Genomic DNA, 21752 nt, shown 5'->3' with positions numbered 1-21752 from the left:
CTTGGGGTTATACTAGACTCAGATCTTCCTTCACTTCCAACATCCAATCACTCGCCCTTTAATGTCACCTGCTCCTCAAAAAATCACTGGAATTTGACCTTTTCTTACCTTTGACTCTGCAAAATTTCTTACTGTCGCTCTTATTCATTCTCGTCTGGACTAATGCAACTCCCTACTAATCAGTCTCCTTCTTACCAAACTCTCACCTCTCCAAACCGTCCTGAATGCAGCAGCCAGGATTATATTCTTGTCCAACCGCTAGACAGATGCCTCTACCCTGTGCCAGTCATTGCACTGGTTGCCCATCCGCTACAGAGTCCAATATAAACTTGTCTCTCTCATCCAAAAGCTCTCCACAGTTCTGCACCACCCTACATCTCTTCCCTCATCTCTGTTTACCGAACAACCCGTGCCCTCCGTTCCACTAATGACATAGGATTAACATCCTCAATAATCCGAATCTCCCATTCCCATCTCCAAGACTTCTCGTTTGCTGCACCAATTCTCTGGAATGCATTACCCCAGAAAATTAGATTAATTCCCAATACCCACAGTTTTACATGTGCCCTAAAAACACATTTCTTTAGACTGGCCTATCGCTTCACCTCACTTATCTAACCATTCCTGTTTTGCGCTCTAAATCTGGTCCCTCGTATCATCTGTTTACACAACCTCCAGGCACTCAGTAGCACTTTGTATTATTATTTATTATAGCACCATTTATTCCATGGAGCTGTACATGTGAAAATGGGTATACATAATAAAAAAAAAACAAGTACAATAATGTTCAACAATAGAAATCGCTGACTGGAAGAGGAGGAGAGAGGACCCTGCCCACGAGGGCTCACAATCTACAGGGGATGGGTGAGGATACAGTAGGCGAGGGTACAGATGGTCGTGCAGCGGTATGGTGGAGCGAGGGTTACTGCAGGTTGTAGGCTTGTTGGAAGAGGTGGGTCTTCAGGCTCCTTTTGAAGGTTTCCACGGTAGGTGAGAGTCTGATATGTTGGGGTAGAGAGTTCCAGAGTAATACTTATACTGTTACTAGCTGGTGACTGGTTCATGCAGAGTTATTTGAACACCCTATTTATTATACTGATAGCTGATACCATTTACTTTTTGTGTTCCCCCTATTTCTTCATAGACTGTAAGCAGGGTTGTCACTTCTCTTGGTATCTGTTGAATTATATATTTACCCTGTTATGTCTTTATTATCTGTGCAAGTTTCCTCTGAATTGTAAAGTGCTACGGAAAATGTTGGTGCTATAGAAATAAAATTATTATTATTATTATGCTCTAAAAACTTTACATTATTTTTTAATCAGTTATTTTTTGTGGATTTTTCATGGTATGAGCATACACTAAAAGAACACAAACAGTGTCGCTTATCCATGTTCTAGTGACAAAGTGACCTGTTCTGGAAAGTGAAAAGCTTTTTTTTTTTCCTTTACATTCTGGACTAGTTTTTCATTTTCCAGAATAGGACAGGGTATCTCATGAATAATGTATGTAGTGACGAGGGGTGGGGTCCCAATGTTTCGACACTGGTTTTGAAATGACCACTAGATTTACATCACCTCTATTTTCCCCTCTAGTAACATCTGTCTCTTGTTTTCAGATGTTGCAAGTTTCCCAAAAAACAAATTGATTCTTCAGATGTTGATCTTTATACCTATTTTTCAGAGTTTATCAGAGTTGAGGTTCATGTAGAAGCAGTTAGAAGGTCTTTTTTAAATACCTGAGGGCTTTCAGCTTCTGGCTTGATGCTTCTTCCTCCAGATGCTATTCAGGGCGTGGGCTGAGGTTGACTTTATGGTATTTCCAAGTTATGTGAGACATAGATGTAGACAGAGTCAGAAATGTCAGAAAAAGCTAGTAACTTATGGACATTTAAAGACGCATATCAATTGATGTAATGTCTCATCTGACATTAAGGAGTTGCCTTGGAATCAGGTAAATCTTTGGTGTCAATGGAAGCATAGCACATGGGCAGCTCCTAGAAATCTTGGTTTATTTAATGCTCAATGTCATATGTGTTCATTGGCTTCTAACTGAAATGAAATATGGTCAGTCTGGAGGATTTAATTTGCAGTGCGGAGGTGGAAATTTATATTGTGGAAGGTTCTCAAATTTAAAGAGGAAATTTAGACCGCTCGCAAACTGTTACCTTAAATTAATTATCTGTCAAATATGTTGACCCACCAGGGAAATGGAACAATTTTACGAACTTCGTAAAATCTGAAAACGAACCTTTCTCAGTTAGATATAATAAATATGCTGTCTAAAGAAAGAGATATAAATCATTTCAAAGTGAAGTCTCCTATTATCAATATGTTAAAGGAGATGTATGACAATGGTGGAGTAGACTTCCAATAAAGTAGCATATAAGTTACAGTTCCTAGTAATGTTTCTATAAAGAATATCTAAAAAAAATAATGATGGGAAATGTGTTGGCAGGTATCTAGTAACAGTGAAGCCCAGGACAAGACTCTCCAGGGAAGATGAGACCTGGCCTATTTATTTGCCTGCTTCTCTTGGAGTTGGCCTATGTGTATGGACAAGGTATGTACTCGTTTTACAAGATGTCATCTTAATCTGGTAACATTTATACAAGGAGAATTATTTGCACTTGTTACAGATGTCTTGAATAAATCAAGAACAAGGAACATAAATTCCAGATTTATCTACAGCCATTGGGGAAATATTACCATAGACGTTGGGGGGATATCTCCCTCTTACAGCTGTATGGAGCATGTTTCTTTCACACCTGTATTAACTCAATGTCCTTATATTTTGGTTACATTAATATAGAAATGTGCAGCAATTCCCATCATGAAATGATTAAGACTTGTAGAACTAATTACTTGTTGATAAGATTCATAGTAATACATTTCAAAATGTCATCTAGCCGGACTGATTGCTACAGACAATAATGAGACTTTGTCACTCAGCCAGTTTTGGATGTATAAAAATATCTTCTGCTTGTGTCTAGAGCTCCTATGTAGAACTATGTGTCTTTATGGTAACAGGTTACAAAAAGACTCTGTGCCAACATACTGTCACTAGTGTTGAGCATTCCGATACTGAAATATCGGGTATCGGCCGATATTCACTGTATCGGAATTCCGATACTTAATTCCGATACTTTTATAATATCGAATACCGGAATCGGAAGTTCCCATAATGCCTGCGCTCTGCAGTGTCTGTGAAGGATGACAAGCTGGATGGCAGCGCTCAGCTGCGATCCAGCTTGTCATCAGAATGCCATCCCAGCGTGGGAGAATTCTCCTGATTGTTTAAAAGCCGGCGGGCGGTAAAAAGCCGCCGGCTTTTAAACAATCACACAGCCCCATACTGCTTCCCCGCAGCCTCCCACCCCGATCCTCCGCTCCCCTCGCCACCTCCAATCCCAATCGTAAATTAGGACCGGGCGGGGAGCGCAGCACCAAGGAGCGAAGGACCCGGGCGGGGAAGCCGGCAGTGAAAAGACTTCACCGCCGGCTTTCCCGTTCTGTGCTGCGCTTTCCCGCCGGTTATTTCAAATGAACAGCTGAGGTATCAGGTGATGCCGATCAGCTGTTCATTTAAAGTAGCCGCAGTGCCCTCAGAGGGTTCATGTGAGTTCATGCTTGACTGCATGAACTCACATGAACTTTCCCACGGCCGCACAGGTCAGCCTCACCTCCCAGACCCGTCATGATTAGTGTGTGCGGGGTGTGTGTGTGTGCGGGGTGTGTGTGTGTGTGGGGTGTGTGTGCGGGGTGTGTGTGTGCGGGGTGTGTGTGTGTGCGGGGTGTGTGTGCGGGGTGTCTGTGCGTGCAGGCAGACATAGGCCGATGTGACACTACTACTCCCATCGGCCTATGTCTGTCCCCCATCCACTCGTGCCAGCAGGATCAGCTCGATGGGAGCAATAGTTCCCATCAGCCTGATCCTGCTATATAAATTGCCCTACTGTGTCCCCAATAAATGTTAGATACATGTCATTGGTGGCCAGTGGTTACCTAAAAGAAATTAGTTTATACATTACCTGTCCCCGCCGATCGCCACCTAAAATAAAGTAAAAAATAAAAAACTACACCTATACTCACCTAGACACCTAATTCCCCGAAGCCATCGATCTCCTGTAATAAAATATAAAATAATAAACCACAACCTTATCCTTACCCCTCCGTAGCAGTCCACGAGTGTCCCACGAAGATCTCCAGTTCAGAGCAGCCACATAGAATGTGACCGCTCTGAACCGCTGCCGCCGCTAGAATGACGGGGCCGTAAGGGTTCACCAGAGTTAAGGCAGCGCTGCTCCGGTTAGCTGCTTTACGGCACTGCTGTATCGTGAGAAATTCCCACGGTACAGCACTGCCGTAAAGGAGGTCTCCGGAGCTGCGCTGCCTGAATGCACTCCGGTAACCTCAGTCAGTGGCTCCCGCTGCCGGGAGCGGACGTGTTCCCGGCAGCGTGAGCTTACAGCAGCCATGCACAGCTGTCACCATCTCCAGATGTGACAGCTGTGCATGGGAGATCAGCGCAGGAACGTGGACAGGTAACTATTTTTTTTTAGTAAACTAAGAATTAAATAAAATGGTGTTTTATTTCAAATAAATTATTTTTTTCTGGGTGTAGTGTGTTTTTTCTTTTTAACACTTTGTAGGTTAGTAATGGGGGTGTCTTATAGACACCCATCATTACTAACCTGGGCTTCATGGCAGCTGGCGCTGACATGAACCCCACCACTATTACCCCCTGCCACCGCACCAGGGCAGCGTGGAAGAGCGAGGCTAAGTGCCAGAATTGGCGCATCCTATGGATGCGCCATTTCTGGGGCGGCTGACGGCTGGTGTTTCTAGCCTGGGAGGGGGCCAATATTCATGGCACCCTTCCTGAGCTATTAATATCAGCCCCCAGCTGTCTGCCTAGCCTTTGCTAGCTATTAAAATAGGGGGGACCCCACGTCATTTTTTTGGGGGGGGTCCCCCATTTTAATAGCTAGTAAAGGCTAGGTATTCAGCTGGGGGCTGATATTAGTAGCCTGGGAAGCTCCGTGGGTTTTACCCCCTTCCCAGGCTTCAAACATCTGCCCCAGCCGTCTGCTTAACCTCCGCTAGAGACTAAAATTATGGGGGATCCCACGCCATTTTTTTTTTAAATAAATCCTTTATTTTAACACTAAATGACATTTGAGGACTTAATAAAGATGCAGTCCCTAAATTATTATTTATTTTTTAATAAATTTTTCCCAAAACTTTTGACGTGGGCTTCGCCATATTTTTGTATGCCAGCCAGGTACAGCATCCAGCTTCTATGAACGCGCCATTTTCCGGGGCGGCCGCGGACTGCAATTTTCAGCGGGGGGGGGGGGGGGCAGAAAGCTTGGGCCTCCCTGCGCTGCAGATTCCATCCCCCAGCTGCCTAGTTGTACCTGGCTGGACACAAAAATAGGGAGAAGCCCCACGTTTTTTTTTTTTTAATTATTTCATGAAATTCATGGAATAATTAAGAAAAAAAGGGCTTCCCTATATTGTTGTGTCTGGCCAGGTACAAATAGGCAGCTGGTGGTTGGGGGCAGCCCGTTCCTGCCTGCTGTACCTGGCTGGACACAAATATAGTGTGAAGCCCCACGTCAATTTTTTTTAAATTATTTCAGGAAATTCATGAAATAATTAAAAAAAAATTATGTGGGGCTTCGCCCTATATTTGTGTCCAGTCAGGTACAGCAGGCAGGAACGGGCTGCCCCCAACCACCAGCTGCCTATTTGTACCTAGCCGGACACAACAATATAGGGAAGCCCTTTTTTTCTTAATTATTCCATGAATTTCATGAAATAATTAAAAAAAAAAATGTGTGGCGCTTCGCCCTATTTTTGTGTCCAGCCAGGTACAACTAGGCAGCTGGGGGCTGGAATCTGCAGCGCAGGGAGACCCAAGCTTTCTGGGCCCCACCCGCTGCAAATTGCAGTCCGCAGCCGCCCCGGAAAATGGCGCGTTCATAGAAGCGCCATCTTCTGGCGCTGTACCCAACTCATCCAGGGCCCTGGTGCGGTGGCTCATTGGGTAATAAAGGGGTTAAGGCCAGCTTGGCATTATCAGCTGGCCCTAAGCCCGAAATTCATGGGGTCACGCCAATATTAGACATGACCGCCATGAATTTCTAGTAAAGTATTTAAAAAAAACACAAACACCCAGAAAAAAGTCCTTTAATTGAAATAAAGACACAATTCTTTATTGTTCTAAATTAAACCATACTTACAGTCACGCCCATTCCAGCTGAAGCCAACGATCTCCTGCAATAAAAGTAAAATAATAAAGCAACCTCATCCTTACCTTTCCATGGTTCCCAGGACAGCTTCAGCTCTGCTACATCGAGATGACAGGCTGGACCGCAGCAGAACGCTGCCATCCAGCCTGTCATCCCGCAGACACTGAGAAGCGCAGGCATGCTTGCGCTCCTCAGTGTCTCGCTGTGACGGCATCCAGATGAGCCGAGGTCATGTCCAATGAACTCAGCTCACCTCATGCACGTCACTGACAGCGTGGGAAAATTCTCCTGCACTCAGCGCTTCAGCGTGAGAATTCTCCCACGCTGTCAGTGACGTGCATGAGGTGCGCCGAGTTCATTGGACATGACCTCACCTCATGCACGTCACTGACAGCGTGGGAAAATTCTCACGCTGAAGCGCTGAGTGCAGGAGAATTCTCCCACGCTGTCAGTGACGTACATGAGGTGAGCCGAGTTCATTGTCGGCTCATCTGGATGCCGTCACAGCCAGACACTGAGGAGTGGAAGTATGCCTGCGCTTCTCAGTGTCTGCGGGATGACAGGCTGGATGGCAGCGTTCTGCTGCGGTCCAGCCTGTCATCTCGATGTAGCAGAGCTGGAGCCGTCGTGGGAGCCATGGAAAGGTAAGGATGAGGTTGCTTTATTATTTTTCTGTTATTGCAGGAGATCGTTGGCTTCAGCTGGAATGGGTGTGATGGTAAGTATGGTTTAATTTAGAACAATAAAGAATTGTGTGTTTATTTCAATTAAAGGACTTTTTTCTGGGTGTTTGTGTTTTTTTTAAATACTTTACTAGAAATTCATGGTGGTCATGTCTAATATTGGCGTGACCCCATGAATTTCGGGCTTAGGGCCAGCTGATAATGCCAAGCTGGCCTTAACCCCTTTATTACCCAGTGAGCCACCGCACCAGGGCCCTGGATGAGTTGGGTACAGCGCCAGAAAATGGCGCTTCTATGAACGCGCCATTTTCCGGGGCGGCTGCGGACTGCAATTTGCAGCGGGTGGGGCCCAGAAAGCTTGGGCCTCCCTGCGCTGCAGATTCCAGCCCCCACCTGCCTAGTTGTACCTGGCTGGACACAAAAATAGGGCGAAGCTCCACGTTTTTTTTTTTTTAATTCATGAAATTCATGGAATAATTAAGAAAAAAAGGGCTTCCCTATATTGTTGTGTCCGGCTAGGTACAAATAGGCAGCTGGTGGTTGGGGGCAGCCCGTTCCTGCCTGCTGTACCTGACTGGACACAAATATAGGGCGAAGCCCCACATCAATTTTTTTTAATTATTTCCTGAATTTCCTGAAATGATTAAAAAAAAAAAATACGTGAAGCTTCTCCCTATTTTTGTGTCCAGCCAGGTACAACTAGGCAGCTGGGGGATGGAATCTGCAGCGCAGGGAGGCCCAAGCTTTCTGCCCCCCCCCCCCCCCCGCTGAAAATTGCAGTCCGCAGCCACCCCGGAAAATGGCGCGTTCATAGAAGCTGGATGCTGTACCTGGCTGGCATACAGAAATATGGCGAAGCCCACGTCAAAAGTTTTGGGAAAAATTAATTAAAAAATAAATAATAATTTAGGGACTGCATCTTTATTAACTCCTCAAATGTCATTTAGTGTTAAAATAAAGGATTTATTTTAAAAAAAATTGACGTGGGGCTTCGCCCTATATTTGTGTCCAGCCAGGTACAGCAGGCAGGAACAGGCTGCCCCCAACCACCAGCTGCCTATTTGTACCTAGCCGGACACAACAATATAGGGAAGCCCCTTTTTTCTTAATTATTCCATGAATTTCATGAAATAATTAAAAAAAAACATGCTTGGGGCTTCGCCCTATTTTTGTGCCCAGCCAGATACAACTATGCAGCTGGGGGCTGGAATCCGCAGCGCAGGGAGACCCAAGCTTTCTGGGCCACCCCCGCTGCAAATTGCAGTCCGCAGCCGCCCCAGAAAATGGCGCGTTCATTGAAGCGCCATCTTCTGGCGCTGTACCCAACTCATCCAGGGCCCTGGTGCGGTGGCTCACTGGGTAATAAAGGGGTTAAGGCCAGCTTGGTATTATCAGCTGGCCCTAAGCCCAAAATTCATGGGGTCACGCCAATATTAGACATGACCACCATGAATTTCTAGTAAAGTATTTAAAAAAACACAACACCCAGAAAAAAGTCCTTTAATTGAAATAAACACACAATTCTTTATTGTTCTAAATTAAACCATACTTACCATCACGCCCATTCCAGCTGAAGCCAACGATCTCCTGCAATAAAAGAAAAATAATAAAGCAACATCATCCTTACCTTTCCATGGCTCCCACGACAGCTTCAGCTCTGCTACATCGAGATGACAGGCTGGACCGCAGCAGAACGCTGCCATCCATCCTGTCATCCCGCAGACACTGAGAAGCGCAGGCATGCTTGTGCTCCTCAATGTCTGGCTGTGACGGCATAAAGATGAGCCGAGGTCATGTCCAATGAACTCAGCTCACCTCATGTACGTCACTGACAGCGTGGGAAAATTCTCCTGCACTCAGCACTTCAGCGTGAGAATTTTCCCACACTGTCAGTGACGTGCATGAGGTGAGCTGAGTTCATTGGACATGACCTCACCTCATGTATGTCACTGACAGCGTGGGAGAATTCTCACGCTGAAGCGCTGAGTGCAGGAGAACTTTCCCACGCTGTCAGTGACGTGCATGAGGTGAGCTGAGTTCATTGGACATGAACTCGGCTCATCTGGATGACGTCACAGAGAGACACTGGGGAGCGCAAGCATGCCTGCGCTTCTCAGTGTCTGCGGGATGACAGGCTGGATGGCAGCTTTCTGCTGCGGTCCAGCCTGTCATCTCGATGTAGCAGAGCTGGAGCTGTCCTGGGAACCATCGAAAGGTAAGGATGAGGTTGCTTTATTATTTTTCTTTTATTGCAGGAGATCGTTGGCTTCAGCTGGAATGGGCGTGATGGTAAGTATGGTTTAATTTAGAACAATAAAGAATTGTGTCTTTATTTCAATTAAAGGACTTTACTCTGGGTGTTTGTGTTTTCTTTTAACTTTGACTATGGGGTTAGTAATGGGGGTGTCTTATAGACGCCTCTCCATTACTAACCTGGGCTTGATGTCAGCTGACATTATAAGCTGACATCAACCCCAACCCTATTACCCCCTGCCACCGCACCAGGGCAGCGTGGAAGAGCGAGGCTAAGTGCCAGAATTGGCGCATCCTATGGATGCGCCATTTCTGGGGCGGCTGACGGCTGGTGTTTCTAGCCTGGGAGGGGGCCAATATTCATGGCACCCTTCCTGGGCTATTAATATCAGCCCCCAGCTGTCTGCCTAGCCTGTGCTAGCTATTAAATTAGGGGGGACCCCACGTTATTTTTTTGGGGGGGTTCCCCCATTTTAATAGCTAGTAAAGGCTAGGTATTCAGCTGGGGGCTGATATTAGTAGCCTGGGAAGCTCCGTGGGTATTACCCCCTTCCCAGGCTTCAAACATTTGCCCCAGCTGTCTGCTTAACCTCCGCTAGAGCCTAAAATTAAGGGGAACCCCACGCCAATTTTTTTTTAAATAAATCCTTTATTTTAACACTAAATGACAAGTACAGTAATCAACACTGTCACTGTACTTCATATATATGTGACTGACATGTTTCTATCTATCTAATCTATGTGTGATTCTCTATTCTTTCTGTTCTAAATTGTCGGGTACAGATGCTGAATTGCCGGCCGGCTTTCTTAAAGAGACGGTGCATGAAAACACTATTATTTTTTTAAATAAATCCTTTACACTAAATGACAAGTACAGTAAGCAACACTGTCACTGTACTTCATATATATGTGACTGACATGTTTCTATCTATCTAATCTATGTGTGATTCTCTATTCTGTCTGTTATAAATTGTCGGGTACCGCTGCTGAATTGCCGGCCGGCTTTTTTAAAGAGACGGTGCACGAAAACACTAATATTTTTTTTAATAAATCCTTTACACTAAATGACAAGTACAGTAAGCAACACTGTCACTGTACTTCATATATATGTGACTGACATGTTTCTATCTATCTAATCTATGTGTGATTCTCTATTCTGTCTGTTATAAATTGTCGGGTACCGCTGCTGAATTGCCGGCCGGCTTTTTTAAAGAGACGGTGCACGAAAACACTAATATTTTTTTTAATAAATCCTTTACACTAAATGACAAGTACAGTAAGCAACACTGTCACTGTACTTCATATATATGTGACTGACATGTTTCTATCTATCTAATCTATGTGTGATGCTCTATTCTTTCTGTTGTAAATTGTCGGGTACCGGTGTATGCCGCTGATGAATTGCCGGCTTTTCATGTCATTCTACATTATTCTTAGTTGTTTTACTTCATGTAGAATTAACCTACAAGGAAAGAAAGGGTTTATTTTCATTCCGATATTTGTGTCCCATTGACTTGCATTGGTTTCCGGTATCGGAATCGGCGATATCCGATACTTTTTGGGTATCGGCCCGATCCAATCCGATACGATATTTCCTGATATCGGAAGGTATCGCTCAACACTAACTGTCACAAAAGCACTGGCAGCTCTTAAAATGGCTTCCACGGACAGGCTTAGCCACTCCAAGTACTAGATCCTAGGAATTGTCCAGGTCTTTATTCTTTAATCTGGATCTGGATTTTGACAGAGGTCCATGGGTCATAGCCATGGAGAAGACTGCTGACCGGTGAAGCAAACTGGCAACAAGAAAGATTGTCATGTGGGGTCAATACTAAGAGGTCTTGTCTGGGACAGAATCAGAAAGAAAGCGGGTGGTCAAAATGCAGGCCAAGGTCAAAAAACAGAATAATTCAAATAGCACCACAGAAGCAAAGAGCAGGGATGATGATGACCAGTGGGCTGAACTCTTTAATTCACAGTGTGAAACAGGTATACAGGAATTTAAATAGTAGCAGCCAACCTAAGGTTAATCAGCAGGGAGCAAACACAAACTAGAAACAGAAGTAAGTCCAACTGCATTATTGCAGTCATATTTCAGAGAAAATATACTTTGAAAAGTTGGCTGGTGAGTATGGGCCCAATTCAGCAAATCTTTTATGCCAAAGTTCCAGGAGTGGAACAATCAGAGGAAAAGTATAATGGAAACACATCACCACTTCTGTATTTATCATCCACTCCTGGTTTTGACTTACAAATACTGATGTAAAATACTGACCGAATACTGAACGTGTGTGAACGTCGCCTAAGACTGTTAGACATAGTCAAGGAGTTCCCTGTCCACATAAAAACACCAGACTGCAAGCAGCGTCAGAGACGGACAAACCATTGGTGCAGCCTGTGCAGCTGCACAGGGGACCAAGAGATAAGGGGGCCACTACCACCTTCAAACCAGATAGCAGCTTCTGTCACAGAAACATAAAGGGGTACGATACTGGACTGCAAAGGGCCCACATACTGTTCTGGCAAAAGGACCCTCTTCTTTCTGTGTCCGCTCCTGGGCCACGTGCATTTATAAAGGTCATAAAATTGTGGGGTGACTTTTAGTATTCTTATATTAAGTTATAGTAGGCAGCATAAAGCATATTATTTCTTATATTACATACTTCAGCTGCTGCAGTATTTTGTGTTTCCATTATACTTTTATGCTCGTGTTTCTATTATATTTTTCGTCTGATTCTTCAACTCATGGTTTTGGCTTACAAATACTGATGTAAAATACTGACCAAATACTGAACATGTGGATGTGGCCTAAAAGAGGATAAATCCAATTTAGCCCTATATAGTGCACTGGAAACATACAAGAAAGTACTATACTTTTCTGTTGTGTAGAATGACAGTGGAGGACGTGTTCACGTGTTTTATCATTTAGGGTGCAATATATACTTCCTGATTTAGCTGTTCTCCCGACAGAGCAGCTGTTGTGTGATTTCTAACACTGCCACCCATCCCTGGAATTCACCACTAAGGAATTATTCTTAAAGCCCTGTTCCCACTGGATCTAACTATAGATTGCTTGAGATCAGGTGGCCCCAGCTTTATTTTTGGGATCTTGACATTCATTGGATGTCAAATGATAGATGAAGAATTGTCTTCTTCATACACATGATTATGTTGTGTGAGTCATCCTTAAATAACCTACCAGACCAGTCTAAGTTAGAAAGTCTTTCCAACACTGGTTATTATTTTATTCTAACCAGTACATGAATTTCTATTATTTAAAACCTATACACATGACGCACCCCTGGGCCTTCGTCGCGCGGCATCGCGCGCACGGGAGCTTACCCGGAGCCGGATCTGTTGAGGGTTGTAGTCTCGTGGCGGTGACCCGGTCCGTGCCCAGGGAGTCAAACTGAGCGGCGATGTATTAGCGGTAGATGTTGGACGACTACGCCACCCGTTGAATGCAGCGAAGGAGCTGCCGCTGCAGGGCAGACCGCTGAGGCCGGTGGTAGGATTGTGCAGCGTGATAGTATCACCCCCAACGGGAGGGGTATGGCCTCAGGGCAGCCAACGTGGATGATGGGGGTAGCAGGAATCACTCAGAGACGATGCGGTGTAGTTCAGGGTCTTTACTGGTGATAAAGATAGACCCTCCCGGAGTACTGGCTAGCAATCGGGGCCTGGTCAGTCCTTGAGCAGATGGGATCTCCCCTGGCCAGGCGGAGTTGTAGGCCTCCCAAACTGACTGTACTCTTCTGGCTACCTTGCTAGAGGCGGGTATAAGTAGCCCACGTCCCTGAGTGTACCGTGTGGTGCTCACCCATATGGCCGGTGACTCGGGGCCTTCTAGTGGCGTCCGCTCCACGACGGCGGTGCTGGTCCCACGCGTGTGACCGTGCCTTCGGGTTTCTTGGCCAGAGGACCTGAAATCCCCTGCCGGGCGGTTTCTGCTGCTGGGTAAAGATTAGTCCCCACAGCCTCGGACTCCGGGTCCGGTGATAGCTTCTCAGTCAGGGCGAGCTCTGCAGCTGCCAGCCCCTGACTCCTTATAGCACTGCTCCCACAGAGCTCCTGATGTTCTTTTCCTAGATCTGCTTCTCTTCTCTGTCTCTACTTCTTCTCTACTCACTAACCCTGCCTCAGCCCTAGGTTTATATAGGGGAAGTTCTTCCCCTCCCAGGACTGGGCAGGAGGTGTGGCATGCACAGGATCCCTGACCAAGAGACCTCCCACCTACTCTCAGACATAACATTGCTGTTACTGTGGAAACCAGACCCCTGGGGTGCCACACACACATTGTTTGTTACTCTTGAATTTTAAATTGGCAAAAGTGTTGTGCTTTTTGTTTAGTGATGTATATCTAAGTTGGATAACTCCTTTAACTCACTTTCCATTTAAAACTACTGTAACTAATAGGTTTCACACAGATGTAGTCCACCAACATTTCTAATAAATTTCACAGAATAGAGTGATAATCCCAGAGGCAGCTGTAGCATCTCCTGTCCTAAGTCAGGAGAAATACATCCCAAAGATCGGAGCACATCTTAACATGTTCCATCTCTTTTCTTAGAACTCTCCAGAGCTTCCTCTTCAGGATCTTGAAAAATCTGGTTTCTTTTATAAATAATCTTCCTTGAAATGAACAAATCCTTATTGGAAGTTAGAGCTGCCAGCAACATATGGAATTTATAACCATAATTCAGCTCTTGTAAACTGAAGAGTAACAGAGAATCCTTCTAAATGCATTGTCAAGTTCTCACTTTATCTATAAATGTTAGAAGATTTTAAAAAATGATCATACTCCAATAAAATTGTTCTGATTTGTAGGACCCCGGAAAGGAGATGCTGTGCTAAATCATTCCACAAGAAGAATTCGCACTGGGAAAAAAATCAACACTGCTCCAGTAAAAGTCAAACTCGATGGTAAAGATATTTTTTTCTATACTCACCTATAGTATCACATTGAGGATATAAACTGAGATAGGCAAAAACATAATTACTGGATAATTTGAGAAAAGATATATTTTTATATGAAATCTAAGGTTCTGTTTTAGATCTAAACGGATCTTTTTAAATTCTAATTTCCCGGCTTTGTCAATTTTTCCTGATTGGATTTGCACAAATCTCACAATTAAAAAGTCTCTAAGGCTATGTGCCCACGTTGCGGAAATGAAGCATATTTTTTACGCTTCTCCCTGGCGGGAAAATCGCATGCGGATTTTACATGCGGTTTTCCCGCCAGGTAGAAGCGTATGTGAGGCGTCTTTGCAGCGTCTTTGCATGCATTTCCGCATGCGGGTTATCAAGCACTTCTCCAAGTGATTCAAGCATCACTTGGAAAAGTGCTTGACAACTTGTTCACACTATATAAATCCATGCAACCGGCATGGATTTATATAGTGTGACCAAGTAATAGTTAAAAAAAAGAATCAGAATGGTAAAAAATAAAAAAATAAAGTTTATACTCACCTACCGATGCATTCTGTGCCCCGTCCGGAGTCTTGAGCGGCTCACGCTGTTGTGTGCAGGACCTTCGGTGACGTCATTGAGTCATGTGATGGGTCACATGACTCAATGACGTGGCAGGTCTTTCACACACCTCACGCCGGCGGGAAAACACCGGGAAGACATCAGAAGATAAGTATAAACTTTATTTTATTCTTTTTTTTACAGGTTCTTTGGTACCCAGGTCTGGATGAGAGTCTCCTCTCCTCCAGACTTGGGTACCATCCGCATGCGGAAACGCAAAATTAATGAACATGCTGCGGATTTTTGACCGCAGCATATACGCTGCGGAAAAATCCGCAGCATGGGCATTGACATTGCGGAATGCCATTGGGGACCATGGGGTGCGGATATACATGCGTTTTACAAGCGTTTACGCTGCGGAAATTCCGCAGCATATACGCTTGTAATATGCAACGTGGGCACGCAGCCTAATTGTCTGGAAAATATGTATAACTCACTGAATTCCAATTGGAGTCTATTGAACCCATTTTAAGCTGTGTAATGCAAACACATCCTTTACAATGTCCAAGTGACTTCAACCTAAAAGGTTAGGGGAAAACAGTTGGTGACCAGTGGTGAACAGCCTATTAAACCACATACAGCAGTTTCAAACTTTGTAATCTACTTTTATTATATAAACTGTACAAAAGTTATGTCTTTGGAGGGCAGATGCATGCCTTGCTGTTCTTTATACTTAGGCAGTGCAAATGGAGGCTTTTTGCACAAGCAGACAAAAAAAATATCCCTTTAACTAGGAAGACAATGTGTATTATTTTGAACATGAATTTATTGTTTCTCAACTAGGAGTAAACAATTATCCATCTTTTAGAGTCCACAACTGGCTTGCTAATCACTAATTGATTAGGCCATTACAAATCCTTTTTTTATCAAACCATCCAAAAATTATCCCCTTTTTTTCTGGAAACCTAACAGGTGTAATATTTTGGAAGTGAAGAAATTATTGTTTCTCAATTAGGAGTGAAAAATTATCCCTTTTGAGTAGACAATTACAAAGCCTTTTTATCAAGCTGTTCAAAAACTATCCCATTTTATAAAGAGGCAAAACAGGAGAACTGTTTTCAAAGTGAAAAAGCTATGGCTTGTTGTCACTATTCCTATTAGAAATCTAGACCTATAGATATTTTAGCTGTTTCAAAAGAGTACATTTTTCAGCATCAGTAATACTGTCTAGCACTATGAAACACAGTGATCAGCCAGGAGATGTATGCCTAGTGTAGCTGTGCAATGGCTGCGGCAGAAGCAGCATGGCAGAGAGTTAGGAAATGGCAGGCAAGGAGATGTGTAGCAGTTTATGGTCAGTAGCAGAAGCCCCAGCAGCAGCAATACAGTCTAGCAATATGAAACAATATGTGGTTGTGGCAGAAGCAACATAATAGAGAGTTAGGAAGGGGCAAGCGAGGAGATATGTGTCAGTTTAGGGCCAGCAACAGCAACCTCAGCAGCAGCAGAACTACAGTATAGAAGACATGATGGACAGAGAGTAGATGCTCTGCTGAATGTGGTCAATTGGCACTGGTGGAAGCAGACCGGTGGAGAAGACAGTGAATGGTCAGGCAAACAGATGGTGTGGTCAATTTAATCATTGGCATCAGCCATTAGTGCATGAATGTTTGCATTGATCCATGCCTGATTCATTCTGACAAATGTTTCCCACGCTTGTAACAGTTTACCTGCTCCACGTTGGTGTGAGACATCCAACGGCCGCACTGAATACTGGACACGACAGTACATCTATAGAAAACTGGACCAGTTTTTGACATTGGTCGAATTCATTGACCAGAAATCCATGAGATCAGGGCATATGCCTGAGAAAATACATATTCAATGTACGACTCAACCTGGCTGTTAAGCCAGTGTGTCTGTCTTTGCTGATGACACAAAGCTAGGAGGGATAGCTAATACTAGAGAAGAGAGAGAGAGGATTCAAAAAGACCTAAATAAACTGGAGCAGTGGGCAGCAACCAACAGAATGGTTTTTAACAGGGAAAAATGCAAAGTACTACATCTGGGCAATAAAAATGAAAAAAGCATATACAGAATGGGAGGAATAGAGCTAAGCAACAGTACATGTGAAAAAGACTTAGGTATACTAATAGATCATAGACTGAACATGAGTCAACAGTGTGATGCAGCAGCAAAAAAGGCAAATACAATTCTGGGATGTATTAACAGAAGCATACAGTCTAGATCACGTGAAGTCATTATCGGTCTTTACTCCTCTTTGGTCAGACCTCATCTGGAATACTGTGTACAGTTTTGGGCACCACATTTTAAAAAAGACATAGACAAACTGGAGCAAGTTCAGAGAAGAGCGACCAGAATGGTGACTGGTCTGCAAACCATGTCCTATGAGGAACGGTTGCAGGATTTGGGAATGTTTAGCTTGCAAAAAAGAAGACTGAGAGGAGACTTAATAGCTGTCTACAAATATGTCAAGGGCTGTCACATTGTAGAAGGATCATCTTTATTCTCATTTGCACAAGGAAAGACTAGAAGCAATGGGATGAAACTAAATGGGAGGAGACACAGATTAGATATTAGAAAAAACTTTTTGACAGTTAGGGTGATTAATGAGTGGAACAGGCTGCCACGAGAGGTGGTGAGTTCCCCTTCAATGGACGTCTTCAAACAGAGGCTGGACAGACATCTGTCTGAGATGATCTAGTGAATCCTGCTTTGAGCAGGGGGTTGGACCAGATGACCCAGGAGGTCCCTTCCAACTCTACCATTCTATGATTCTATGATGTGCACCAGGTTGTCCCAATGGCAGATAAAACATCTCGTCCATCATGTCAAATATGCTGAAAATAATGCTGCTGCTGCCTTAGCTATTTGTTGTAGTCCTAACAATGGCACAGGTGGAGAAGCGTTGTGTCTCCGTCAACCCACTATGATGGTCGGTTGTTGTCATCGTCATTTTTACTCTGACTGCTTCCCTTGTCCCTTGACTGTGCCAAGTCTATGTTTCCCTCCACATTCACTAGCTGATCACCATCCTTCTCTTCCTCTTTCTCTTCCAAATCCTGCAGCTTGTGATATGGACCTTGAAGGTCCTCTGCAGACAGAGGAACACTGAATAGGTTCAAATTGGTGTTTTTCCTCCATCTTATGTTGCATGCTGATTAATTTTTTTTTGCAAGATAAATATTAGAAGGATTACATCACTGATTCCACATGTATTCCTACAGACAAAGTTTTCTGCCTCTTAAATGGGTTTCAGCAGGTGACACATATCCCTCATTAGCTCCCATTGTGGGCTATCAAAGTAACCCACACTCCAGTTTGACTGCTACATGATGTAGTCCATTACTGCTTTACGCAATGCACAGAAATGCTGCAACATACACAGCGTCAAACTCCAGTGGGGTTTGTGAGGCTGCATTCAGGCAGCCCGTTTTTTGGGTGGGCTGACACTTTTCTGCCAAAGCCAGCACCTTCCTCAAGTGTCTCTATTTGTGAATGAAATGTTACACTATTAAATTTAGGAGATGAGTCATGTCTAGAGCATGAGTTACTTTGCCTTACCGTAAGGCAGCCAGAATGTTGTGGCCATTGTTGCACACAATAATTACAATTACAGTTTAAAAGAAGCCAGCCAAGGGGTGAGTTGCAGCTTGATGCAAAATTTGTCCACCATATGGCTTTTCTTCCCCCTGCCTTTCAAACTGTAAAACTGTTTGGCAGTGTTTTACCTTGCATGAATGAAAAGAAATTGCTCAGTGTGTGGAATCAAAGATGTTGTGCCCTGTGGCTGTTCGTGATGTCACTTGAACATGACCTGGAGGAGGTGTAGGAAGAGAGAGATAAGCATCACCTGGTGGTGGAAACAGATGTGGTTCCCAGTCACAGAGGCCTCACCATCTGTCCCAGATATGGTAGTGCATCGCTGCTGAAAATATTCACCCAGCGAGCTGTGAAACTCATGTATTATCCCTTTCCATAGTTGCTGCTCCAGGTATCTACAGTACACTACTCTTTAAAGCTCAAAGACGAGTCCAGAGAGTTCCCTATGTCTTCCTGGAAGTTCTTTCTGAGAGCAATAATGAGGCTTGTTATTTCACAGTGAGGATGAGCGATACGCCATCATTTCTTGAAAGACAGCAGAATCAACAAACTAGTAAGGTAGCAACTACACCAACAGCAACTTGACAAGGGGAGAGTTTAGTTGGCAAACAAGCGGATGACTAGGAACATATGCTTGTTTCCTCAACACATAATTGTGAATGGAAAATTGTCATTGTGATGGAGAAGAAGGAGAAGGTGTACTTGCTGTATTACACGCACAAGAAGAGGATGACAATGATGGTGGTGATGTCACCGACCAGGTAGTATTTAGGTGTGCATCTTGGCTGACAGAAAGACTAGCATGGCGAGAAGGGGAACAGGACAACTTGAGGTTTGGTCTGATTGCTGGCCGATGTAACTTAGCACATAGTTAAATCAGATGTTCGTTTGGCAGAATGAAAGCCGTAGTTCCTAGTCTATAAGAGCTGGGATGTTCACAACTTATTTTCTTATTGCAAAGGCTGTAGAGTGCCAAAGAATCATCTGGCAGCTACATGCAAAAGAACTCCCACGTGCGAGAAACCCATACATATCACTAGCCACCACCACAAGCAGACCTTTCAGGAGCTGCATAGCCTCCTCCTCCATGTTTTATTGGTACAAAGCATGCGGCATAACCTGTTCCAGAGTTGACAGCAGAAAACGCTGATTTGGCCCTTGAGGATCTTTTTGACACATGTTTCCTGCGATTTGTATCATCGATGCAAGCAATCTCCTCCACTGATGTCTTCACCTTCTCGTCACCCCTGTCTGGTTCGCAGGTTTTGTCCACCACAGAATCATTATCTTCATCATCATCCCTAATTTGGCAGACAGGTGCCTTAGTGTGGAAAATGGCCAGCGCTCCTTGCCCTCCACCGATTCCCATCCTAAGGTTTGCCCTGACTCACAGTGCTACTACCACGAACAATATTCCTACCACCTTGGCTTGCAAAGCCTGAAACACAGATTGGCATCAGAATCATGTTGTTCATCTACTCCATGACTACACCATGTCTTCCAAGAACAAAGGCTGACTGTTCATCTCTTTTAAAAAATCAACTGGAAGCATTTTTTTGCGGTGCAGTTTGTTCCATAGACCCCCAGTGTGCTGTGGGTTAGGGGTCTGTAGGGCAAAACAGAAACAGGTGTCATTGACGAATTGGAAATTCTGATATGTACAACATTATTATAGCTGTAGGAGAGGTGGACTGAGCAGAACACTGACTCCAGTTATTAGGATCGCTGTCAGAGGCTGGGACATATCCTTGATTACACCCTCTGCTTCCTCCCACTAATACTCTTGGCAAAGGAGACCAAATGTGACCTGCGTTTTGTACTACTGCCGGGAAGTATGCTGCCAGGAGTGCCAGGGATGTTGCTGATAGCAGCTAACACATTCTCATATGTGATATTAATTTTTTTTCTGTTGACTCAACCATTACATTGCCTGTGCCACGTTTTGAGTTTAGCATACATTTTTGACACAAGGATAATATTTAATTTGTGTCCAAATTTTGATGACAAACTTAGCCAACCAAGGAAAAATATGACATTGACCAGAAATGCTAGACAATGGCAGGGTTCATGTGGCGGACAAAAATGTTTAACTCAACAACAGCCTGACCATAATACCAGTATCACATATATGTGTTTCAAATTTGGCAAATTAAACAGGTGTGGCAAAATTTGATTGATTTTCTGCAATAATATACAGTATTTACAAACTTTTGGCATAGTCCACAGGAATTCCCACAGGCCAAAATGAACCATATGAAAACTAATGGCAGGAGGTAGGAACACTGCCTAAAAATGCATCAACAGATCACAGTATGGTTTTATGGTGTTCCATTGCCAAAATAAAATATTGAGAAAGGTAGGCAAAAAAATAAAAAACGTATAACTGTTTATTTTTCTCCTATCCTTAACAAAAATGCTTGAATAGTGACTGCAGAGCAGAATACAACATTTTGTTTTATTTTATTTTTTTAATTTTGCTTCTCTGTTATAGGCAATCAAAGGAGATATTAGCAATCAAAGTATTTAGGACCAAATAAGTTAACTTTTTGTTAAGTCGAAAAGTCCAAGTGGGTGTTATTAGATACCCTCAGTGAAAAGTATGTAATTCTTCTCTCTGTATCCCTATATGAAGCTGACTAAGCAGCAGCAACACAGCAGAAAAAGAACACGCCCCTACCATAAATTAGGCTTCTCACAGTATGAGATGTACTGATACAGCGCTGATCTGGTCTAACCTCTTGCATGGATAGAAAGTGCTTGGAGATTAGAGCACAAATGAAACGCCTTTCAGATCACTGGTATACAGTGATTTTGGTGCCAACGATGTTCCAACTGTTTTATATTAAGTTTATGGTGCTGATTAAGAATATGAGTTCGGTTTTGCCAGATTGGCTCTAGTTTCTGAGATAATTAATAGTTAATTAATTAATTACAGTAGAATTCTGGCTTCAAATAGTCGCTCTTATAGCATTGTAAGCCTGCAAATTGAAATACAAAATAATTATGTGGGATATCTCATTACCTAAGACATTGTTAAAGAGTCAAAAGACAGACCAAAAGTCCAAACGCTATTGCATTTGTTGACCCAAGTCACATTGGGTGAATGCATTATTTTCATGGATGTATTATCTAAAAAACTAGAACTAATTAAGCAAAAGTAATGGGATTTTTTAATTCAGCACCTCAAATACCCTAAATTCATAAAAAAAAACTTGGCTGGCACCTGAAGAAAAAAAATTGTAGAGCTGTGTAATAGTTGATGTGGGGGGTGAGGGTACAGTGGAGTTTAACTGGGTCACGTTACAAATCCTTCTATCAGTTCCCCTCCCCCAGCACTGTCAGCTTTGCTGTACTGCCCCTTCCCATATACTACCTGTTTTCAGATAAGTCACACTTATGTCTGTTGTGATAAAAGTAACTTGTAATTGCTATGCAGAGAGAGTACAACAAGCTATTCCTGTGTGAGA

The 21752-nt window shown here is 43.6% G+C and overlaps 1 protein-coding gene across 2 annotated transcripts in view; it reads left to right on the top strand.

Annotated features, from left to right (window-relative positions):
* The window catches only part of CILP (cartilage intermediate layer protein), a 68329-nt gene that overhangs the window by 17866 nt on the left and 28711 nt on the right, over positions 1 to 21752 (top strand). Inside the window, exons 2-3 of one of the 2 annotated variants that reach the window (XM_073653414.1) lie at positions 2458 to 2562; positions 14020 to 14115. In XM_073653414.1, the coding sequence (XP_073509515.1) occupies positions 2502 to 2562; positions 14020 to 14115 (157 nt within the window). In that variant the 5' untranslated portion in view covers positions 2458 to 2501. The remainder of the gene's footprint in view (positions 1 to 2457; positions 2563 to 14019; positions 14116 to 21752) is intronic. The other variant, XM_073653415.1, reaches the window with a different exon arrangement.

This window comes from Phyllobates terribilis, unplaced genomic scaffold (assembly GCF_046119375.1).
Source record: "Phyllobates terribilis strain yellow unplaced genomic scaffold, ASM4611937v1 Scaffold_11__3_contigs__length_659146591, whole genome shotgun sequence".
Taxonomy (NCBI): domain Eukaryota; kingdom Metazoa; phylum Chordata; class Amphibia; order Anura; family Dendrobatidae; genus Phyllobates; species Phyllobates terribilis.
The sequence above is the reverse complement of the archived record's forward strand: the minus strand, read 5'-3'. Positions and strand labels throughout refer to the sequence as shown.